General features: G+C 46.9%; 4 protein-coding genes across 9 annotated transcripts; 3 read left to right on the plus strand and 1 right to left on the minus strand.

Moving 5' to 3' along the window:
- The first annotated feature begins 28 nt into the window (after positions 1–28).
- Positions 29–5299, plus strand: LOC118507465 (RNA-binding protein 25). Its single transcript, XM_036045960.1, has 6 exons — positions 29–754; positions 824–1092; positions 1159–2133; positions 2210–3198; positions 3269–3660; positions 4227–5299. The coding sequence occupies exons 1-6, from the start codon at positions 677–679 to the stop codon at positions 4317–4319; spliced, it is 2796 nt and encodes a 931-aa protein (XP_035901853.1). The 5' UTR covers positions 29–676; the 3' UTR covers positions 4320–5299.
- Positions 4403–20274, plus strand: LOC118507467 (protein yellow-like). 5 transcript variants are annotated; one of them, XM_036045963.1, is made up of 6 exons: positions 4403–4451; positions 5436–5523; positions 18615–18846; positions 18935–19122; positions 19198–19365; positions 19442–20274. In XM_036045963.1, the coding sequence occupies exons 3-6, from the start codon at positions 18627–18629 to the stop codon at positions 20189–20191; spliced, it is 1326 nt and encodes a 441-aa protein (XP_035901856.1). In that variant the 5' UTR covers positions 4403–4451; positions 5436–5523; positions 18615–18626; the 3' UTR covers positions 20192–20274. The 5 variants fall into 5 exon arrangements, with proteins under 5 accessions (XP_035901856.1, XP_035901860.1, XP_035901855.1 ...); XM_036045967.1 differs by lacking the exons at positions 4403–4451; positions 5436–5523 and adding an exon at positions 12698–12715; XM_036045962.1 differs by lacking the exons at positions 4403–4451; positions 5436–5523 and adding an exon at positions 14020–14400.
- On the minus strand, positions 6209–10461 carry LOC118507466 (LIM domain-containing protein jub). Its single transcript, XM_036045961.1, has 7 exons — positions 10292–10461; positions 8675–10210; positions 8062–8608; positions 7635–7951; positions 7483–7545; positions 7147–7312; positions 6209–7083 (listed from the first exon to the last, which is right to left on the minus strand). The coding sequence occupies exons 2-7, from the start codon at positions 10094–10096 to the stop codon at positions 6839–6841; spliced, it is 2760 nt and encodes a 919-aa protein (XP_035901854.1). The 5' UTR covers positions 10097–10210; positions 10292–10461; the 3' UTR covers positions 6209–6838.
- A 383-nt stretch (positions 20275–20657) lies between the features above and the next one.
- Positions 20658–21514, plus strand: LOC118507468 (dolichol-phosphate mannosyltransferase subunit 3). 2 transcript variants are annotated; one of them, XM_036045968.1, is made up of 3 exons: positions 20658–20848; positions 20975–21234; positions 21311–21514. In XM_036045968.1, the coding sequence occupies exons 2-3, from the start codon at positions 21085–21087 to the stop codon at positions 21443–21445; spliced, it is 285 nt and encodes a 94-aa protein (XP_035901861.1). In that variant the 5' UTR covers positions 20658–20848; positions 20975–21084; the 3' UTR covers positions 21446–21514. The 2 variants fall into 2 exon arrangements, with proteins under 2 accessions (XP_035901861.1, XP_035901862.1); XM_036045969.1 differs by having other exon boundaries at positions 20670–20801.
- The last annotated feature ends 763 nt before the right edge of the window (positions 21515–22277 follow it).

Genomic DNA, 22277 nt, shown 5'->3' on the forward strand with positions numbered 1-22277 from the left:
CGACAAATGTCAAAATGTGTCCCACCAAACCAACCTGTCCTACCTTCACTAACGCGAAGTCGTCCAATCTTTTTTTGCACGGATGGGCTGGCAAATTCGTGAAGAAATTGTTCTACAACTTGTTCAAAAACCGGCCCACAGTTTAGTTGAACGTGTGCAGAAAAGGTTTCCGCTGTTCTTCTAGTGTTTATCGCGCATACGATCAACCCTTAGCGTCACCAGCTTGGTTGAATATGCGGTGTACGGAAGCGAGCTGAAAAGTTCTTCGTTTCCATCTTAGCGCGCCTCCGTCAAAACCTCACGGGCTGGGGTTACGTGTGTGCGTGTGTAGCAGCGTGCAAAGTGTGTGCGTCCCGAAAAGATACCGGGAAGATTGGTTGGCAAGCGGAACAATATTGTGCTCCACCATAGCAACTGTGGTGGGCAGCTACTCGGTGTGTGAAACCAAATAACAGGAATATCGATTGTTGACAAGCCGTGGGCCGAGCGTCAACTGCCAAGAGATTTTCGTCATTTGCATCGCTTTTGATGTTGTTGAAGTAAAAATCTCCGAGCACAGTAGGTTGACAAGGATTCCGCGAAAGCTTAACCATCAACGTCAGCGTTGGTTCTCTACTTGCGACTTTGAAGAGTAAAATTAATGCTGGATTTGGAGTAAGAAAGACAGGCCTGCATCATGTCTTTTCACCCCAGACCACCGGGAACAACAATTGTTTCCGCTGGTATCCCGTACATTGCTCCACCAATAGTACAGGTAGCGTCCGATAGCAAATGCTTCATGGAATACGACTTGTGGCTAACTCTCTCTCTCTCTTTATTACAGCAACCGATGATGCCTGCTATGAATCAGCCACCTCCCTCAAACCGTGGCGGAAGCTTTCGTTCCGGAGCAACGATCGGCTCTCGTCCACAGATGTACAACAACAAACCTCCGCCACAACCAGAACCCGTGTACGATGGGCCGATTGTGACTGTGTTCGTAGGCAACATCAGCGAGAAAGTGCCCGATCCAATGATCAAACAGATACTGGCAACATGCGGCACAGTCGTTAACTGGAAACGGGTGTCCACCTTTGGTTTTTGTGAATATGAGTAAGTTTTGCCTTGCATTTGCACATTGAATCGCACCTGGTAGTGATGGTTTCTTTTCTTGTACAGTCCTGCGGGAGGTGCCAGAGCGGTGCGCTTGGTGCACGACCTGGAGGTCGGTGGCAAAAAGCTGGTAGCGAAGGTGGATGCCAAGAATAAAGCTCTGCTTGATTCGTTCCGCGAGGATGAAAGTAATGCTGCTGCAACGAACGAAGTATCCGAAAAGCGGGGCGATGACGATGCAATGGAAGCCATCGGTCATATACTGGAAGACTTTAGGGAGGAGCTGGCTGCAGCAGAACAGCAGCAAGAAGAAACACAGGCAAAGCAGAAGAAAATGCTCCAAACGGTCGACATTGAGGACGGCAAGCGGGACATCATTAATAAGGAGATTGGAAAGTTCCGCAAATACACCGAGGAAGAGGAGTTGAAAAAGGAAAAGGAAAAGGAGCGCAAAAAGCGCGAAGAAAAGCGAGCGGAAGAGAAGCAGCGCCGTTCGGTATCGCCCCGCAAGGATAAGAAAGCTTCCAACTCATCACGGCGGCGCAGTCGATCGCGATCGCGTGACCGTGAGCGGGATCGGGAGCGTGAGCGAGAACGCGAGCAACGGGAACGCGACAAGGAACGGGAGCGGGAGCGTGAGCGCGAGCAGCGTGAACGGGAACGCGAGCGTGAGCGTGACTTGGAACGGCAACGCGAACGTGAAAGGGAACGCGAGCGGGAACGGGAAAGGGAACGGGAGCGCGAACGTGAGCGGGAGGATCTGAAGGTGAACCGCAATCCGCGCGATATTCAGAAGGAGAAAGAAATGGAAGAGGAGGCACGGGAGCGGAAGAAGGCGGAGAAGAAGGCCCGCGATAAGGAGGCAGCGTACCAGGAACGGTTGCGGAACTGGGAGGCGCGTGAAAGGAGGAAGGCAAAGGATTACGAGAAGGATCGGGAGAAGGACCGCTGCAAGGAGGAGGAACGCGAGAAGGAAGCGAAACGACTGAAAGAGTTCCTCGAGGACTATGACGACGATCGTGATGATCCAAAGTACTACAAGTGAGTTTGATTGATGCTGTTGTATTCTGTCGTTCCGATAGTAATGTGTGTTTTTGCTTGTATCCCATTTTCCCAGGGGCCGTGAACTTCAGCGAAGACTTGCCGAAAGAGTTCGAGAAGCGGATGCCGATTCTAAGGACCGCAACAAGGAGCAGGAAGAGTTGGATGAATTGAAGAACAAAATCTTTAGCGGAGAGTACGATAACCCAACGCTCGAGTTCGAGAAGGCCAAAAAGGAGCGCGAGGATCTGTACAAACCGAAGATACTGATCGACGTCAATCTGGAGCAGTCGCAACAGCGTGAGCGAGAGCTTGAGCGAGAACGGGTCCGTGAAATAGAGCGCCAGCGTGCTAAGGAGCGGGAGCGCATGAACAAGGAGCGTTACGTGTTAGCTCAAGCTTCGCGGGAACTCGCTTCGGTCGACGCAGAACCGATCGAGTCCGATTCTAGCGGACAGGACAATTTCAACTCACCAGCCGGCAGCGCATTGCAGGCAGCGAACAGCAGTGCATCAAACGGACCGGGTTCCGGTTCGGCCAGCATAATGGATGGCATGGGTAATAGCAATCATCACCACCATCACCACCACCATCATCCGCACCATCATCATCAGCATCACCACATGCACCACAACGCGTCGGAACAGCGTGTAGCGTCCGCTGGTCAGCATCCTGCACATGCAGGTTCCGAAACGCGTGATTCGTTCGGTCTGATGGGGCATGGTAGCGGCGCAGGAGGAGGAGGCATGGGTGGCGCCAGTACAATGCTGGATGATGATAGCTCGCGGCACTCGATACGGTCAAACTCTCAGCACGGAATCCCCGAAAGTCCGGAAGCGAACAGCAACAGTGAGATGAACTCGATATCGGACAAATCGTCCCATCACCATCATCATCATCACCACCAGCTACTACCGCAACAGTCCGCAGTGGGCCCGACCATTAGCTTAAATCTGAACGTGAATGCGAAAAAGAAGAAGCTCGAGATGAAGGATGTGTTCAACAGCCTTGACGACGATACGGAGGAATCGAACGGTCCCAAGAAACGAAAGCTTGTTCCATTAGGTAGGAGTGCGCTTCGAAATCGACCACGAAAAGCGTGACGTTATTAATACCCCCTTTTCTTTTTTGGCAGAATATGAGGATGGCCGGGGCCAGATGGACACTCCGATCGGAACGGCAAACAGTACACCGGCGGCGGTGGCAGCTGCCGCCGGCACCGCACCGAAATCATCGAAAGGCAAAAAGGATGACGCATCGAACCGGGAAACGCAGAAATCGCAGGAAGAAAAGCGCAAAAACATAAAGAGTATTATCGACAAGATACCGACGGAGAAGAGCGATCTCTTTAACTATCCGCTCGACTGGAACGAGATCGATAGTACGATCGAGAAGAAAATACGACCCTGGATCAACAAAAAGATTATTGAGTACATCGGGGAACCGGAACCGACGTTGGTCGATTTCATCTGCTCGAAGGTGTTGGCTGGCAGTACGCCGCAGGGCATACTGGACGATGTACAGATGGTAAGTAGCTTTCAAGTGGGTAATAAGCTAGCGAGGTCTGAGTTTAAGCTGACCATAAACATACGAGGTGGTCCGGTAGCCGAGGTAACAGCGGTTCCGGCACGTAACACGGCAGAACTGGGGTTCAAATGCCATCTGGGCCGAATTTTAAATCTCAATTTGAACCGCGTCTCCGTGGCAAGGACTGACAATCCAGCTACGTCTTATATTAAGTAAGTCTAGTAAAGTTATCCTATAACTGACAGGATCTAACAGATCGTTTAGCCAAGAAAGAGAAGATAATTGTTGAGTCGCTTGCCTGCATTGCATTGTACTGCCATGAGCGCTAGTGGGTCTCGGGAGCTCGGAGACGGTTTCATAAAATTGAAATCAGCTTTATCATGAGCTTGGGGCAAATTTAAGGTATGGTTTCTAGACTCAAAAGGGCCGGGATCTGGTGGGCGATACCGGTGCCAGTCTTCACCGCGGTTCAAATCGCATCCAGACTACCTCGCTGTACGCAGAACTGACTACATTGCTATTTGCTTACCTATTTGTTTTTTTCATTTTTACTTGTTTCGGTCCAGGTTCTCGACGAGGAAGCGGAAGTGTTTGTGGTGAAGATGTGGCGATTGCTAATCTACGAGGTTGAGGCAAAGAAGGTTGGACTGGCGAAGTAGGTACACGGCATAACGCAGCATAACAGTAGAAAGCGGCATGTCACAAATTACTGGACGAATGGCTACGGACGGAATGGTGGCCGGTGCAGAGCGTGAAACCGTTCACGCGTGTTCCCTCTCTACCCAAGACCGGTGAGTCAGTCGGCAGCGGTCGGTGAAATAAATGCTGTCAGTTTGGTGAACTTGATTAGACTATAGCCCGTTAACGCTAGGCAATTTGTTCAACAAAATGGGAGAAGGCATGTCCTTGCATCCAATAAACCTTTTGTCGCGATAATTCCCCCGGTCGCCCTGGCAGAATCCTTTTTATCGCAAAACGACGACATCGTACAATCCATGAACACGTTAACAATTTTCACTGCACATCGCGCAACGTAAAGCGAGCTAGTGTTTTCAGTTAAGCAGGAACGACAGTTAACTATCATTCACAAGCAAGTAAAGCAGGAAAAACATTGGGAAGTAAGGTTGATTTGGTTGCGTAGTAAGGGGCGTTCTACTTTCACACCAAACAACGATCAGTGAGATTGTGTTGCCATTAGCTTCCCCTTAATATATTATATTTTTCATGCTTTACTTTGTAGATACAGGACAATGGCACTGAATTTGTGGAAAGAAGGAGCAGGTAGTTGAGGGCTTGGTTTGGTTTGATTAGTACATTTCATCCAGAAAGAACTCTAAACCCTCTGTAAAGGTGTTGATGCGAGACAAGAATAGCAACAGCGGTAGTCTCAGAATTCCTTGATCTATTTGAATGAATTTCCTTCCTTTTTGACGATGCGTGTAAAGAAAATGCTTACAATTCATGAGAAAGTAGTAAAACGAGAAAGCTCCCAGCATCTCAAGAGCAACATTGGAATCATTAACTTTGACGAAAAAAACAGGAACTTTGAGGAAAACAATTTACCAAACTGCTAGTGCATCAAAGCCATACAAAATACACACTCAGCCGAAGGACATGCATGTCAGGCATGTCTTCTGAAGAAGAAAAGAGTAACGTGGTAGTTGATTCTTCCTTGCGTGTTTAGTGTCTGAAGCACAGAAACCAGTCCACTATCTACTAGTTGCTGCTGCAGCTGTCAATCCACTGTTCGACCTAATTCCCATTCTTCTTTTCAGTGAATGAATGTGAAAGTGTGAAACGGCAACGCTATGAAGAGTGATTTGGATCCTCTTTTGGCGGAAGACAGGCGGGAAACTGCTACATGTAAGTAGAGCGATTATTGTTTGTCTTCCTCCCTTACAACACACATTTGAGAAATGCTTGCCAACATACAAATTGCCTACGTCCTTGGCTGATCGATTTGCCGGTCAAGTTTGTCTTCGCCATTGAAGGATGTTGGTGATGCGAATAAAAAATACGAATTTCTGAAGTACGATGGCTTTTTGGATAGATCCTTTGCGAAACATGAGCTTCTTTTTCGATTGCATGTTTCTATAAAATGTCTCTTCTCATTTTGTGTCTGCCATGATGCTTCGTCTGTTCATGTAGACGACCTTGACATGACAGGCTGGATCGTCCGGTGACATTCTCATGACATGACCAGCCCACCGGATGCTGCTCAGTCTATATCGCTGCACGATTATAAGAGCATTTTACAGCTATAGAGTTCGCTGTTGTAGCGGTTTCTTAATTATCCTTCCAGACAAACGGGTGTATAAACCTTCTTTTTTCTTCTTTTCGGATACGACTTAAGGCCACAAATGTTCTACAAAGCCACTGCTCTGTGTGGAGTAGTTCTACCTCTTGCTGTGTAGTGTGACTGGTGTTGACTTTTCACCCGTCACGGGTCACGTTGTGGACGATTGTCGAGATCCGATCCATGCCAAAATGAAGGACAATTATTTGATTTTGATGAGTGTGTTGATGGCACAAGAAAAGAAAGCTGCAGTTATTATGAAGAAAGCAAATATATGCTTCACCTTTATTACTCTAGTTTCGCGCATTTGGCAAATTGGAGGCCAAAGTAAATGCATTTCGTGCCACTATTGCAGTAATTCCCATTCCATTCCACGCTTCGTACGCTTTTTGCACCGTAAGCCGTTGATCACCGTTGTTTCATCGTTTTAGACATTCTTTAAATACGCACATACACATTTAACGGAATGTTACTGTTCTACTATCCTATCGCTCCGATGCACGACTGTTACACCGTGCGTACCTCATAATATCTTCAGCGTGTAAGAGGAGTTGCCAGTATGTATATTTATAGTGCAAAACGTAGCACTACTGAACACGAACGAGTGTAGCAAATGTGGGTTTTTGTTTGCGTACGTGTGACGGCACGCACACACAAAAAAGAAGCGACGAGTAACGTTTAATGCTTGACACCGTTGATCGTTCATCGTTCACGCACGTAGCAGTAAATCAGCAGCCAAACCCGGAGCAATCTAGAATGTTTAGCATAAGCACTATACCAGGAATATACCAGCATGTTCCCGCTTCAATCAATCAAAGAGCACTAAAAGTCTAGCCTTCGCATTGCAAAACGTTTGATGTTCGAGGTCCCACACGATCCCTTTTAACCCATGTATTGATAAGTCGCCGACACGGGCTCGAGAATGCGCCCACGCCTGTCTTGTACCGATATCTTCTGTATATGGCAAGAACGACACATCAGTCTACCTTCGTAAGGGTAGCACCGTTTATCGGATTCGTCCGTCAGCTGCATACCGCACTCCTCGCAGATGTAGCAATCCACATGGAAATCTTTATCCATCGCCACGACCCGTACGGTGTCCTCCGTTCCTTCCATCGGAGTGATGCCTGTAAGGAAAATCGATATCGATATGAACACAGCACAGGGTTTGATGGCATGATCTGTCTTACCTTTGCCACAACTTGCACATTTCGGGGCAAACATGCTGTGATAATCGTTAACACAGTAAATCTTATTGTCCACGTCCACCGTGAAGGGAACGCCGTCCAGACACTCGTTGCAAACGCAGCATCTGAAGCAACCGGGATGGTACGATTTGCCCATCGCTTGAAGGATCTGAAAAACGTAAATAGTTGGGTGTTTATCAGTGGACTTATGGACAATACGGCATCAAAGTAGTCAACTCTGCGTGACATTTCTGCCTTATTTCAAATTTTAAATATCAAGCAAAATGTTCGGCGGCAAAGTTGAATTAAGTTTACGGCCCTGCTCGTGACAATACTTACCATCTCCATAATCAAATGCCCACATATTGCACACTTCTCAGCCGTCTGCTGGAATCCAGAGTACTGCGGAGGGAAAAGAGAAGAAATGGGAACGAGCGTTTAGAATTCGACTTGTTCTTGCCATCTTCAGCACATCTGCACGGCTACCGTACCATGTAATCTTCCTCGCAGTAAACACGCCCGTGCACATTGTAGAACGCCTTTCCACGCAACGCACGACCACACGAGCAGCAGATGAAGCAATTCGTGTGGTACAGGTTGCCCATCGCTTGGCAAGCCGCACCGGCTCCGGTCACCTTTTCCTTGCACGTATGGCAGATGCCAAAATATTCGCCCTGCTCCTCATTCTTCTCCATCTCCTCCTCCAGCTGGCGGGTTAGTTCCTCAATCTTCCGCTCCGCTTCGGTTGGCCCGGTCGGTCGGGGTGGGGTGACGTTGTACGGGAGCAGGTTTTTGGTCAAACCTTTTGCTAGAAGGGGAAGCGATCAAACAAAGGAAACGTTAGTAACTTCTACGGCATACGGATTTCCGGGCATCATCTTCCTTTGAATAAATTTGAAAATTGCAAATATTTCTTACGCTTTCCCGATCCGGATCCTGTGCTGAGTTGTGATGGAGTTGGCGAAACGGCACCCCTCAATCCCATACCCATTGGCCCCAGGTTGTGCCCACCGGGCCCCATCGTACTCCCATTGGGTGGAGCCAATTTAGCACTGTGCGCATTGCTCGTGGGCTGAGTAGCGGCCCCTTTCATCTGCTGGCTGTTTGCGAGCTGATTCTTTGCCACTTCCATCTCCTGTAGCGTCGCGTACTGCCGTTCCTGTCCCACCTGAACGGGCATGGCGGCGGTGGTGGAACCACTGGCAACAACGCCCGTCGTCGGTGTGGTGGTGCTATTCGACGGCGGCGGTGGTGATGTCAGTGGACTTGTTTTCATCGACTGCAAGGTGTTACTGCCGGAGTTGTTGTATTTGGTGCCGCTCGTCATACAAACGTAGTCCGACCCATTGATGTCCTCGACGAAGCTTTTGCTCAGCGAGCTTGAACCGGAGATGGAGCTGCTGCGTGATGGAGACTTGTTGTTGTTTTTCTGTTGAGTTTTGAGCGCTTCCGAGGATTTGGGGGGCTGTAGAGTGGAAGACAAGGTAAAAAGTGTGATTATTAGAGGCTTGCAAATTGTGCAGGAACTTACCAATGACGGTGCATTCGAGGCACCGAGCTTTGGCGACTTCTGGTAGTCGTACGGCAGTGCGGCAGATGCCGGAACGCCAGTCGCGTGATATTTCACGTTGGGTAGCTGTACCGGTTGGGGTTGTTGAGCAATTTTCACCGCTATGCTGCTATTGGTCGGCGAGTGTTGGTACTGCTGCTGCTGCTGCTGCTGATGGTGGTGGTGATACATTGCCGTTGCCGGAGAGTGCATAGGACCTGCAGATGAGACCGTGCTGCCAGCTGTTCTGTAGCTGTTCGCACTTGCGTTGGTGGTTTCGTAGATGGGTTGGGATTGCGGGTCTGAAGGATGATGGTATTGTTGATGAGCCTGGTGCTGATGCTGATGCTGCTGCTGCTGCTGCTGTGCGTGTGGCATGGCATTGGGACTTGGAGTTGTGCCGTCTGCCCGCTGGTGATAATAAACCTGCATTGATCCTTTGGTTGCCTGCGGTTGTGCTTGCTGCCCCGCCGATGGTGGGGACTGCAAATTCTCGTAGATCGGCAGTTGTTCTGCACCCGTCAGTTCTGGGGGCTGTGGGGTGTGCGCGTATCGGCCAGCCATATTCATCATTCCCGGATGCTCGCGTCCTGGCATAACAACGCCGTTCGCTAAAACATACGGCTGGCCAGCAGTACCAGCCGGAACCTGAGGTTGGGCCTTTATGTTGTGCGATTCAAACTTTCGATGGTCGTACAAGTGCGCATCCATAGATTGTTGTTGTTGCTGCTGCGAAGCTGCCGGATAGCAGTCGATGTTTTCGTACACCGTTTGATAACGCGAATCGTAATAATGTTGCTGCTGATGCTGCTGCTGCTGCTGCATCGATCCTACCGAGGAGTTGCCTGTCCTGGGAATCGTACCTCCGCCACTGGCAGAGTGCTGGGATGCGTTACTCATCGAATGGGTGGGGCTGTTGTTGACCCTGTACTGATAACTGCCACCAGTAGAACTGACACTATTGACTCCACCACCAACCATTCCAGCCGTGGTCGAAACAGTAGCATGCGCACTGCTGTTACTCTGATGCTGCTGCTGCTGCTGCACGGGAAACTTGCTTCCAGCGGCTGCCGCCGCATGCATCTCATTCTGGTACCGATCGTACATTCGGTAGTCATTCATGTTCACCATTGTGGCCATCGAAGCGGCTACTAAAGCAGCACCATTGCCGCCGCTTCCGCTCCCGGGAATCGTTCCCATTGTGCCGTAAGCATTGCTGTCCGAGTTCGGGTCCTGTGTACCGCTCCCACTAGGGGAATGATTTGGTCGCGGCAGGGAACCGATCGTTTTTCCTCCTCCTCCGCCACCACCACCACCACCACCGCCTTCTGCGGCTAAACGCATCATGTGCATTCGGGCGAGCAGTGCTGCGTCCGTATTCTGGGTATGCATCTGATTCGACATTCTTGAAAGTAGTGCAGCAGACACACGATATGCTTTTTATCCCCGGATATGCTGGATTGTCGTACGAATGTTTCGTACTTTACTTTAGAACGTCGCCTTTCGCTGTACACGAGCCTCGAAACGGTGTGCGTAATGATTACCCCTTTTACTATAATACTGATCACTGTACGGTTGCAGAGTTTATGTTTACTTTACCATATCGCTACTGCACATTATTCCTGCTGTCCCTGAGTCGCATTATTACTCCATTATTCCAATTCCATTACAGTAAAAGCTACTACTTGCACAGTTTGCACTGTTTTTTTCTTCTGGCCTCAAGAATTTCACACACAGTCCCGATCTACATGATGCTGTCATCCAAGTACCAAAATGACAAGCATCGTATAGACGTCACATAAGCTGCGAGCTGGTCGCAGCAAACAGACGCGGCCAGGCAGGTGCGACTTCTCACTATGGTGAGACATTTGAACGAGATTGCTCACGCCTTAGCCAGTTCCACAAGCACAAGCGAAATTATTTGCTGGCACGTGCAACGCTAATTGTGGCATTCCTTTGTTACTTCCATTAGGCCACATTAGAGTAGTTTATGTAAGTTTTGTATCGAACAAAATCGAGCAATAACAACAAACATAACACAAACGTGTTGATACTGCTACTCGTCCCTAGATGGCAGCACACGTTCTAATATCATCGAAGCAGTACTTGATCGATAAAATAATGATCTCGTTTGATCTATTTATCAGCTCATGTTCGGTTGGGCACGATCAAATTAAACTGCACTCAATAAAATATAAAAAAGTTTTTTTTATTCAATTTATGTGTCAATTTGAGTGTGTTTCTAATGACGAAGAAAACAAATGTATACGATAATGGTTGTGGCTTCTCCGAGGTAGTTTTTATCATTTGGTTACAATTACAATGAAAATTGAACTCCCTTCTATTTGGTCCCTAAAAATTCGTGTCATAATTAGCAAAGAGCATCCCGGTGGTTGCGACGCCGATATCGCTGTTCCCACCCGACACGACAGGACTGGTAGTCAAATCCCATCTGGATCACCCCTCTGAAGAGAGGATTGACTATCCAACAATGTTTCCAACTAAACATCCAATTAGTCATTAAATGGCTAGCTTGAGCGAGCAGGTTGTTAAGCCACGAGGAAGAAGAATAATTAGTAAAACATTTTTACATCTACAAACTTTTTGTTTAAGTACTATTATAGTTTTCGTTACTAACACTTAAATTCCAAACTAATCCAAATTTAGTATTACTAATGTTACACCCTCCACTCAATGTATCCTGGTGTTACAGATCTTGTATGTAAAGACTTCCGCGTTGAACGCGTCGGTCGCTATGATTGCGATGATGGTCCATTATGTTCACTTATAACAATTACAGGTGGTGCTGTTGGCTCTTTCCATTCTAACCATATTAAAGTGTGAGCCTGTTTTTTGTGCTTGGTTCCTCAAGGCAAGCTATTGCCCATAGCCTGGAGTTCTGCTTCACTGCACGTATGCTGCGCAAAGAGAATCATAAACGATTTTGCAATTAGAAGTCCAATTATTCGCTCATTACAGCTTGCACGATTGTTTTCTGGTGATCAAAAACTGCTGACACTTGTTTGAATTGTGCCAAGCTAAGATCCGTCTGGTTTGTGTATTAGAAAAGTGCTTGTTTTATTGATTTTTTAGCATTATTCTTTTTTTAATCATCTTGAAGTCTAATTCTTGCTTGGTCAAGAACTCTTTTTTAGTACATAACTTTGAAGCAAACAAAGAGGAGACAAGCAATCCAAAAAGCACACACTCACATCATGACGCATCAAACTCGCTGATGTTTCTATTATCTTAACACACTTTGGCGCAATGGAGGCATATCTAAAGACGTACGCATTACAACAGTTGATGAATCGTCTTTTGCTGTCACATCCGGTTCACGGGCAATTGTTTAATCATCGTGAACACAAAAAAAACCATCGTCAAATTGGGAAAGGATGTTTGACGAAAATAGCGTCGCTACAAACCACTGCACACGTTGTGCTGTGCTGCAATAAACAGTAACAAAAATTTATAGATTGCTTTTTCTCGGAACAACTTTACTGCTGATATCTGATCAAATGAAAAGAAAACCGTTGTACTTTGACCCAAAACGCTTTAGGAAAGACCGTAAATCAATGACGTTTTGTAGGGGGTGGGTTTAGTTTTCCAGTAACTTTGCCACGGTAGCAGGGATGTAGAAATTGGAACAGAAATCATCCCTTCAATGGCTAGCAAGTGCAGTGCAGTAGTTTATTAAGAAGCACAGCGCTACTTATCTCATTCGATCGTGACTTGTCAAAACATCGATCATGTGCTTTCATCTTTCATGGCTGTTGTTTGCCAGTTGCCTAAGACAAAACTGATCCGTCCGCGGCAGACCTTCAAGCGGCAGTATGAGTTCTCTTTCAAAGGCACCTAGGCAGGCGCCCAGTGTGGTTATCATTTGGGGTGGTTTTTGCGACCGGACTAATCGGTTTTGAAATCATGTTGAACTTTGCAATATCTGAACAAGACGGAGACCAACGCACAGCGCTAGTATCGGGTTTTGTTGAGTTATTTAGCTGCAGATATTTTTAGAGCAAGGTAAATGGCCAAATAAGCTATTCAAGAGACCTAACATCTGTGCCTTACTATATTGCCTTTGAAGCAGGTCTTTATTCTATCGCAGAAGAGCTGATTTATTCCAAAATGGATTGGAACGTATGAGGGAGGTTGTTCCTACTAGCAATTAAAATCAAATGAAATCGTTTGTAATTTTCTTTTGTTTTTTTTTGTGGTTGAAAGATGAGTATAGCAACTTGTGCGTGACGCGAAAGATGTATTGTAAGCTTCATTAATGAGGTTAGAAATGAAGGATAAAGCTAACGAAGCGAAGCGACTGGAAAGACGTTTGTCGGCTCAAGACGGGCTTTATTTTTGATAAAATTTGACAGAGTATGATCAACTGTTTCCAGGCAAAGGAGTTTGTTGCTAGGAAACAAATCGATCCTCCGACCGATCTCGCATAAGACCGTCAATGGTGACGCAGACCGATGGCATGGAATTGTACACAAAATAACATTGGAATCCCATTAATGCCGCAAACAATGGCAACCCTATATCCAGCTATGTCTCTAAGGCCTTTAGCATATACAGCAATCCATATAGTATGCAATATTTTTTGAAAAATTAAATTACTTTAGTAGTGAATATTGATGAATTGTAACGTATGCATTGCGTCACTGTTCAATTTGGTTCAATATTTCGAAACCGAGAGTTCTACATTTCATTAGGAGGCGCATTGCAGTCTCGTGTTTGCAGTGAATGTGCACACGCATTGAATTAGCACCAAGATTGTTGAGCGCGGAGAAACCTGCTTTTTCCACTGCATGAAAAATCCCCAATCGATAGTAAAACGCGCGCTAGATGATGGTTTAATCAAGGTGACGTCATTGTATTGAAACAATGATCGGATCATCCCCTGAGCGATCGCGACGGACACAGTACCGGACGGAACCGTACAGAACATAATGATCTGTTTTGAACCCATAATGGGCACGTGCGTTTTGACTCTGTTAATAACTAATTTGCATATTTTCAAAATTTTTCGAAAACGGGATCACCATTTGCATATATGCTAATGGATATATGTACAGTAATTGGGCCGGATCCTTCCACGCGCTTCCTGGCTGTGAAGGTGCAGTAGAACCGGCTCAATCGACGCCACAGAAGAAGACACCCAGCCAGAAATCTTCGACAGATCGTGGTCAATAAAAACGTTCGTCAATCGGTGTTTGTATGCCTGCGATCGATTGCGTGTAGTTGTGCACGTATTTCGTTCGTTTGTGCGCCGCGACGACCAAAGCTCGGAGGAGTCGTCGGGCAGGGCTACCGGCAGCGATCGTTCCGAAGCCTCGCCACAGTGTTGAACGGATCGCGCAGAGAACAACAGCTCATTCGCGAAGCGAGCGAAACGCGTGCGCGGCATTGCTTGCACGGTATTTTGCGTTGACCGCCGTCGTCGTGGTCGTCGTCGTCGTCGTCGTTGGAAAGTGTGTCCTCCACGTTTTTGGAGATTAGCGTGATCGTTTGTGTTGGCTGTGAACGGTGGTACGGTGTGGTAGATTTAGTTAAAGGTTACCTGAGTGCTACTATCTTCTGGAGGGTGTTGTAATATCGAGCAATATAGCTAGCAGACCCTGCGAACGAAAAAAGCCATCGCTAAACGGAACTGATCGTAATTACAAATTCACATACGTGCGCACGTGGTTCTAGTGGTGAATGTTGATGTAAGTGCGCTGCTCGGTCGAGGGAAATAATTTTATTTATTTTGCTGCCGTATTGCATCAAAACCTCAAAAAAAAGCTAACTTCATTTGGGCCGTTCGTTTTTGATGGCCAAAAGGCCTAGGGGAAAGTGTTTGGAAGGACACCTTGCACGCTTCAGCAAACCGTCGCGCGGAGGCTCGTGCACAGTAGCATCACCGTGCGCTGCGATACCATTGTGACTGATTGTGTGTGCGGATCAGTGGGTTGGTGGGTTGGTGAGTTAGTTGGAGGTTCCACATTTTCGATATTGCTCCACCGAGCGCGGGCCACGCCGGTTTCCGCAAGAATACGGTACGGTGCGTGTAGGAGAATCGCACTCAGAGATTATCTCTGCAAGCGACTGATCTGGATATGCAACGGCACTGGCCAACAGTGCCAAGCAGGAAACTGGTTGGAATTGTTGGGCTGTAACACCGAGCTCGAGACAAAAGAGAGACCTCGAGATCGTGCCAAGTGCAGTGGTAACACAGCAAGTGCGATCGGGGGAGAGAGTCATGATCAATCTTGGCGTGGAGGTGTGCGAACTTGTTGTCGGTGGCGCATTTCTTGGAGATGATAATTGAGCTCTGTCGGTCGCGAGCCAACCTGAATACTTGCTCTGGCTGTACTGTGGATGTCGATTCTAAAGTGCGCAACCAAACACACACACACACACACACACACACACACAATAGATTTAGGACAAACTGGTTGTTGTTGGAACAAGTGTGTAAATTAGGCCCCGATTGTGAGTACAGTTTTGGCAGACTGGGTGGTTGACACCGTTTAGTGTGGAGCAAAGCTGACTAATTAAGGTGGAATAGTTGATTTCCGAGACTCGTCCGATAGAGGATCGCGTCACGCATCGTTGAAGTTGAAATGTTCGCTTGCAAGGTTACCGAAGGTGCATCGCATTCCGTACCGCAATTTCGGAAGTTTTCAAAGCGTTGGTCCGATGGTTGGAATTGCAATTAAAGGAGCGTGTGCATGTTGGAGCCGGCCGAATGTGCTGTTTGTGTGTGTGTTTGTGTTTGTATACGTGCAATTGCGTTCCTATGCGTTGTTGGCAGGGGAAGGAACCGAAAAACAGAAATAGAAACGATTGTTCCCATGAATGAAAATCGAAACATGCGCTTACATTGCTCACGTCGGAAACGGCTCAGAACTCTAGGTGGTAGAAAGCTCGCGCTCTTGGCGTTACATACACCAGCAGGCCGTTTGTTTCGGGTTTCGGTTGAGATTGTGTTTGACGTAGTCTTTGTGGCGATTCGATGTGTGTGCACTGTCAAGATCATTCGAATTACGCACAAAGGGCAATTGCACCGGTGCATAGCAACATTGAAGCGTTTGTCTTGTGCTAAGTTTTAATTTTGGGAACGATTAAATACTTATTTGTGTGCAATTATTTAATTGTAAAAAAGGTTCCTTTTATTTTACAGCTTTTTATGTTTCCCCAAGCACAATTTAGTCGGTATTTGGCCTTCAAAAAATAAAGTGCAATTAACGAACAATTGCTATCGATGCGTCACTCACCCTCCACCAGCTACTGTGATTCCACATGCCAAGCCCTTGCCTTGCCAAGTGGCCAGAGCACTGGTACATGTCCAGGAGAAAGGCTGGATGAACCAAGATGATATGGAACTGCTTTTCGAAGAAGATACAAAAAATGGGAAAGAAAACCTTGAGCTCTTGCACAAGCTCTTAAGTAACCTATACTGCTTCTTGTGTTCGAACAGTTCAGGGCTATCCTTACGGAAGGGGCCAAGAAGCGGGAGGCCTGAGAGCAGACTTTTAAACTCTTAACTTAATTCTTCTGACGTATCATTTGCTAACCCTTTCAAGGAGAGCCTTTGAGAGAAGTATAGTCGAGCAGGTTGTAAGAAGGAGAATTAAACCACCAATGACACCAACTCACTTCATCTTTTGGGAAGCTAACCTTGTGCACGAAGTGCCAGGGCCGGGCTATCGAGTGGAGTCCAGACTTATCTCCAGGAGACATCCGGGCCGGGACTTAACTCACAGTCATCCGGGCATTTTAATCTGAAACCTTTCTTCTCGTGTCGTATCTCTTAATACGCCTTTTAAGGACTTACCGCGAGAAAAATGGATGAAATGCATGGAAAAAGAAGACTTGGATGAAGGGGAAAACCAAGATAAGATTTACAGTTGAGTAATTATATCGTGGAATTGTGCCACGAAGGATATCGCCATAAAAAAAAATCGTTCAAGAAGTGGATAATGGCACCGATTCTTCACGACACGACAGGATCGATCTCGAATCCTATACGGTCCGTTGCCGCTTACCAGAAAAGAAAAGGGCAGGTCTGTCGAGAAAGTAGGACAAGGTGTATAGTTCTTGAATGATTTGACTGATTCCTCTGGAAATAGCTGAAATGTTGTATGAGAGTGAAGAAGAATGTGTTGCCTTGTATGAGTTTAACACAGTTTTTATTATAATTTTTTTCTCAATCCACTGCAGTGCTGGACAACAGACAGAAGACGTCTCAATTTTTCAAAATCATATAATTTAGGTTAAGATGCCAATTTTCAACAAATCAACGGTAGTGCCGGAGTTCAAATCCCATCTAGGCCGCCTACCCGGTACGCAGAGCTAACTACCTTGCTGCGGGTAAAGCTAAGTCACAGAAAGCCACAAATGGCGGGGCCGAGACCTTTCGAAGTTGTAGTGCCAAGGAAGAGTAAACCGTTACCATCATATACACGGTTTCAAGAAAACGAAACACATAAAGGATCAACTGATGTTTCCAGCTAAACTATCTTCGTGAAACGCCACCCTCAGGCAAGCGACAAATGATGAGCTGTATTACCTTACCCATACACCAGATATTTTATGATCTTGCTTTAATCCCTCGGCACTGGAGAAAGTAAAGTCTCCCGAGAGTGGATATTAACGGAGTTATTATTACTGCTTCGAAACACCCCACGCACATGCAACTCCTCGTGACGCGGAGCTATAAATTCACCGGAAGTGTTGAATCCGGATCTATTAAATTGCTCGACAGTACAGCACTTAATTTGTTCACAATTTTGTAAAACAGTTCATAAACCATAAACGAATTAAACGCGTGTTAAACGAACGAACTCTGGCACTTTTCAAATGTTGACCGTTAAACCATTAATTTTACGGCGTAAGGCAAATCATGTTGCCACTTGGTAGAACATCCGCGGAAGGTGCTAAAACTACAACTAACATCAACGGCACAAGGCTGTGTTAGACGATAACAAGTTTTGCAGCTTGTTTGCTGCAGCCAAGCCCTAATGGCTCATTTTAGTCAGGGCTAGTGGGCCAGTACGCGGCGTACTGCATCCATTCTCGGCGTAACCGAACCGCAACCGCGCACAGTTGGGTGTGCAGTTTAGGGCGTGTGAGTGTGTTATCATGTTTCCGGGGTATGCACGGGGAAGACACTTTTACACCTGGCAAAGGAGGCGCTAATGACGCGCGCGCTGGCACGCACTCACTCACGCTCGCTCGCACGCACGCCATTCACGGTTGATGGACCGTGAATATGAGTTCATAAGTCGAACCAATTCTATGCCACCAGCAGCGAATCCTCATCCCTTCCCTTCGAGCCGGGCCGCCTTTTTTGTTAACAATGCGCGGAATGTGAAGTTCACAGTTGAACGATCTTGTTTCCGAGCGGTAACGCGCACGATCGGATGATTGACAGGACGATGACGACGACGACGAACAACTCCGCGTAGTAGTTGTACACTCCTCCTGCCGGAGCGCTATCTTTCACGCCCAGGGTCATCAGGTGTACCAAGCGATGCGAGTGCGAGCCGTGTGCGCGTGCCGCGGATTAGACAAACTTGTTTCGCTACCACCAATTGACAAGGACGATCAACAGTTGATCCTTGCACACGATCCACCGCGCGGGCAGGGAGTTTGACGATACGGTGTTACGCAATCAGGTTAATCTGCTTCTTCCGATTGTGCGTGCGTGACACTGGACGGGGGTTTGGCGTACAGCAGAACTACGCTAGTTGCTTCCCGTAGCCATCGTCGGTACGATTCTTCGTGCTCCTATCGAAACCACCAACGCCCAAACATAACGACGAATCGTTTATATACATGGACTGGACGGGAATTGGCATCAGTTCGCTTTGGACTTGCCGCCGAGCAGCACTTGAGCATCGGAGATTAATTACCCTTGCATCGTTTCGCCCAACAGAACACTCCAGAGATGGCACCACGATCGCGATTGGTACTGCAGCTACTACTGCTGATCCTGCCGGTTCAGCTGACCTGGGGACAATATTTCGGCCAGCAGCTGAAGAGCGTCATTCGATGGCAGGCAGCCGACTTTGCGTTCCCGACACCGCAGGAACGGCAGCAGGCGCTAGCATCGGGACGCTATATTCCCGACAACTGCCTTCCGCTCGACATGGATGTGGATTATTCCAGTAAGTTCGATGACACACTTTAGCGCACGTATAGGACGATCTGTGAACGATATTCAATTTTTTTGATGCTGCAACCCTTTGCGTTTAGATCCAGCTCGTTCTCGGCTGTTTGTGACCATTCCGAGGTTTGTGGATGGCATCCCCTATACGCTGGGCCGTGTGAGTAAAACGCAGGGACCATCGGGTCCGCTGATAGAACCCTACCCGAACGCAGCTATCCAGGCTTATCCGAGTAGCAACAACTGTGACGGGATTGTTTCCGTTTTCCGCATAAAGGTGTGTGTGTGTGTTTGCTTAACTTATGTACCGAAACTACAAGTTCCAGGTTTAATTTCCGATTCCAACCATCAGATAGACGAATGTAACCGAATGTGGATTCTCGATACGGGCAAGATTGGAGAAAAGCGCATCTGTCTGCCACAGCTGGTGGTGTACGACATGAAAACCGACACAATGGTGCATCGCTATCGAATCCCTGCCGACCAGCTCGTGTGTGAACTGTCGCTGCTGGTGAACTTGGTATGATCGATCTGCTTCGTTAGTACGTGGCTTGGTTATGCAATGCTCATTACATTCTGTACATTCTATTCTACAGCTTGTCGACGTCCAGGACCCGTCACCGCTTGGCTCGTGCAAGAATACGAAGGTGTACATGGCGGATGTGACCGCGCCGGCCATGATCGTGTACGATATGGCAAAAGGCAAATCGTGGCGCATAACGAACAAGCAGATGCACCCCAACCCGGACTATGGCACCTTCACCATCGCGAACGAGAGCTTTGATCTGATGGATGGAATCGTGGCCATGGCTTTGTCGCCCCGCATACCATCAGACAATGTGGTATTTTCATCGAACTACGGCACCAACTGGCGCCCGTCCAACGATCGGCTGATGTACTTCCATGCGCTCGCATCGCTCACGGAGAATGCGGTCCGCACTTCGGTGCTGCTTAACGATACCATTTGGGAGGAGAACACGGAAGCACTGCCACGCGCCTTCCGGCCGATAGGCACCCGTCCGTCACAAACCGCCGCTCAAGCGATGGACAGCAACGGGAATCTATTCTTTGGGCTGGTGGCACAGAATGCGATCGCCTGCTGGGATTCGACGACCCCGTACAACCCGTCGAACATGCGCATCATTTCACAGAACAGTGAAACGCTGCAGTTCCCGAGCGGCGTCAAGATCGTGCGCAACCGCAAGGGGGCCGAAGAGCTGTGGGTGTTGACGTGTCGTTTGCAGAAGTTTTTGACCGGTACGCTCAACACCAACGAGACCAACTTCAGAATACAGGCCATACAGATTCCGGAGTTGCTGGGATATAAGAGCTCGTGTCGAGTGTGAATGTATGCGTGCGCGTGTGTGGAATGGCTCTGCGGAGGTGAAAGCGAACGCTTACAAATAAATTCAGTTACCAGTAAGATAAACTTAAAATGGTTTCTATTTAAATACTTTTTGCTGACGCAGATCCTGGTGAGAGAGTAATAGAGTAAGAAAAAAAATCTTTTTAAAGGCTGCAAAGCTCTTTAACCATTTTGGTCGATTGAATAATATAGTAAAAGTTCAACATTAAACTTAAATAACTAAAAGCATCTAGTTTGGGTCCAAAACACTTTTTTGCGACTATTTTGATAATTGGTGCTTAAAAAACCTGTCTAATTGTTCCTGTAACGATAAAATTGAATAAACGCTCATTTTGAACTGGTCTACTGTCAGTGGGTCATTATACCAGCCAAACTGACAGCATGTTTACGTTCGTTTGACAGCCAGGCGTTTCAGAAAGAGACGGCTACATGTACCGGCACATGCTCTCTATCTCTTTCGCACGCTTGGTCGTCATCTCTGCCATCGTATTCATTGCATGCATTTCTAGTTTACTTCAAAACATTTGTAAACATTCCAAACAAATCGCCGTTTTTCGAGGCAGGTGCCGCGCTGTAAAACGAAAAGAAGGGCAAGTTAACACCCACCTCGAACGAGCAAGCTGGAAAAAGGATAAAGGTAAAGCGGCATTTTTGAGCTCAGAAATCATCACCATTGTAAAGCACAACGAACCTAATTTGCGATCTGTACTGCTGCTCATTAAGCCGCAAATTTTATGTATTTATCTTTTCACACAATTTGTAGGCCTTTCTGTTCGACGACACGCAACCGGAAAAAGGGTCATCTAGCATCACACATCTTCTCGCTACGTGGACCGGTTCGGAAGAGTTCCATCCAGTGGCATCCGACGCACGATGACGAAACTGTTCGAATGGTTTATGGCTGCGGCCTGTTTTTTGAGCGTATATTTTGCCATTATTCTGCGCCAAGTGAAACATGACGTGTTGGAGCAGTACATGCTGGAGATTCAGCTCTCGCCCATATTTTTGGTGCTCATTTTTGGTGTAAGTATAGAGCCATGCCGCAAGATCAGTGGCTACGCTTGAGTACTGTTTACATTCCGTTTTTTTTCGCCTGCAGCTCTACTCTGCCACGGTGGTACTGTATCGAACTTTCACCTTCAACAACTGCGAGGAAGCTGCCAAGGAACTGATGGAACAGATTAAAGAGGCTAAGGCTGACCTGAGACGGAAAGGTCTGGTGTTGAGCGATTAACGGCAGAGGGTGCAGTATGGTTTGTAAATAAATGTTTTAGGAAAAGGTTCGAGAATTGTTGAAAAAAAACTCATGCATTCAAGCCTTCAATTCCAATGTGTGAAAAAGAAAACTCCGAACCATATAAGTGTATATACTCAAATTAAGCTTCACATTGAACTTGTTCCAATTTCGTTAGCTTGTATCTTATCCAAGGACAGTCTATAATGCATCGTATAATTCTTATTGCTGTAAAGATACTTTACAGAACCATAACAAAAATGATTCAACCTCATTCAAATGTTAGCATGGATGTGCTAATTAGAATAATATTTCTCAGAACCCGTTCAATACCGCAGCTCCACTGTATGAGTAATGGTCAAAATGGTTAGAGTCCGCCACGAAGCTTTATCATTTTTGCTATTCAAATTTATGTAAAACGTTAGTAAAAATCTGTTGGCTATAACTTTTTCTTTAACGAAAACCTGTTTCAACCCGAAACATCTTCAACAACAAAAAAGAGCAGGAACAGAACGATCGACATACGCGATCGCGCAAAGGGGTAGAAGATTTTTTATTACCCAAAATCTCGGGCCGGTTCTTGTTCTTATGCTTTCTCGTATTACGTTGTGGATGTTTAAAAATATCTGAAGCCCCTGCATTAAACACCAAGAATACCCACTTTCTGTGAGCGTCTTGAGCGCTGCTGCGAAAGCTTCACATGGAAAGTGTGATTGTGCAAATACCGGTTCTGGTTCTGTGGGGACATTCTGCGCTTATCGTCCATTCCAATGCAGCTTATTTGAATGCTCTAACGAAAAGAAATGTTACACTATTCAAACATTTTATTTCC

Source organism: Anopheles stephensi, chromosome 2, assembly GCF_013141755.1.
Source record: "Anopheles stephensi strain Indian chromosome 2, UCI_ANSTEP_V1.0, whole genome shotgun sequence".
NCBI classification, from domain to species: Eukaryota; Metazoa; Arthropoda; class Insecta; order Diptera; family Culicidae; genus Anopheles; species Anopheles stephensi.

Coding starts and splice junctions, on each gene's coding strand:
- LOC118507468 (XM_036045968.1), top strand. CDS start 21,085: ATGACGAAACTGTTCGAATGGTTTATGGCTGCGGCCTGTTTTTTGAGC. Junction 21,235..21,310: donor TTTTGGTGCTCATTTTTGGT/GTAAGTATAGAG, acceptor TTTCGCCTGCAG/CTCTACTCTGCCACGGTGGT.
- LOC118507467 (XM_036045963.1), top strand. CDS start 18,627: ATGGCACCACGATCGCGATTGGTACTGCAGCTACTACTGCTGATCCTG. Junction 18,847..18,934: donor CATGGATGTGGATTATTCCA/GTAAGTTCGATG, acceptor CTTTGCGTTTAG/ATCCAGCTCGTTCTCGGCTG. Junction 19,123..19,197: donor TTTCCGTTTTCCGCATAAAG/GTGTGTGTGTGT, acceptor TCCAACCATCAG/ATAGACGAATGTAACCGAAT.
- LOC118507465 (XM_036045960.1), top strand. CDS start 677: ATGTCTTTTCACCCCAGACCACCGGGAACAACAATTGTTTCCGCTGGT. Junction 1,093..1,158: donor TTTGGTTTTTGTGAATATGA/GTAAGTTTTGCC, acceptor TTTCTTGTACAG/TCCTGCGGGAGGTGCCAGAG. Junction 2,134..2,209: donor GATGATCCAAAGTACTACAA/GTGAGTTTGATT, acceptor CCATTTTCCCAG/GGGCCGTGAACTTCAGCGAA.
- LOC118507466 (XM_036045961.1), bottom strand. CDS start 10,096: ATGTCGAATCAGATGCATACCCAGAATACGGACGCAGCACTGCTCGCC. Junction 7,546..7,634: donor ACTGCGAGGAAGATTACATG/GTACGGTAGCCG, acceptor TTCCCTCCGCAG/TACTCTGGATTCCAGCAGAC. Junction 7,084..7,146: donor ATGTGCAAGTTGTGGCAAAG/GTAAGACAGATC, acceptor TTTTCCTTACAG/GCATCACTCCGATGGAAGGA.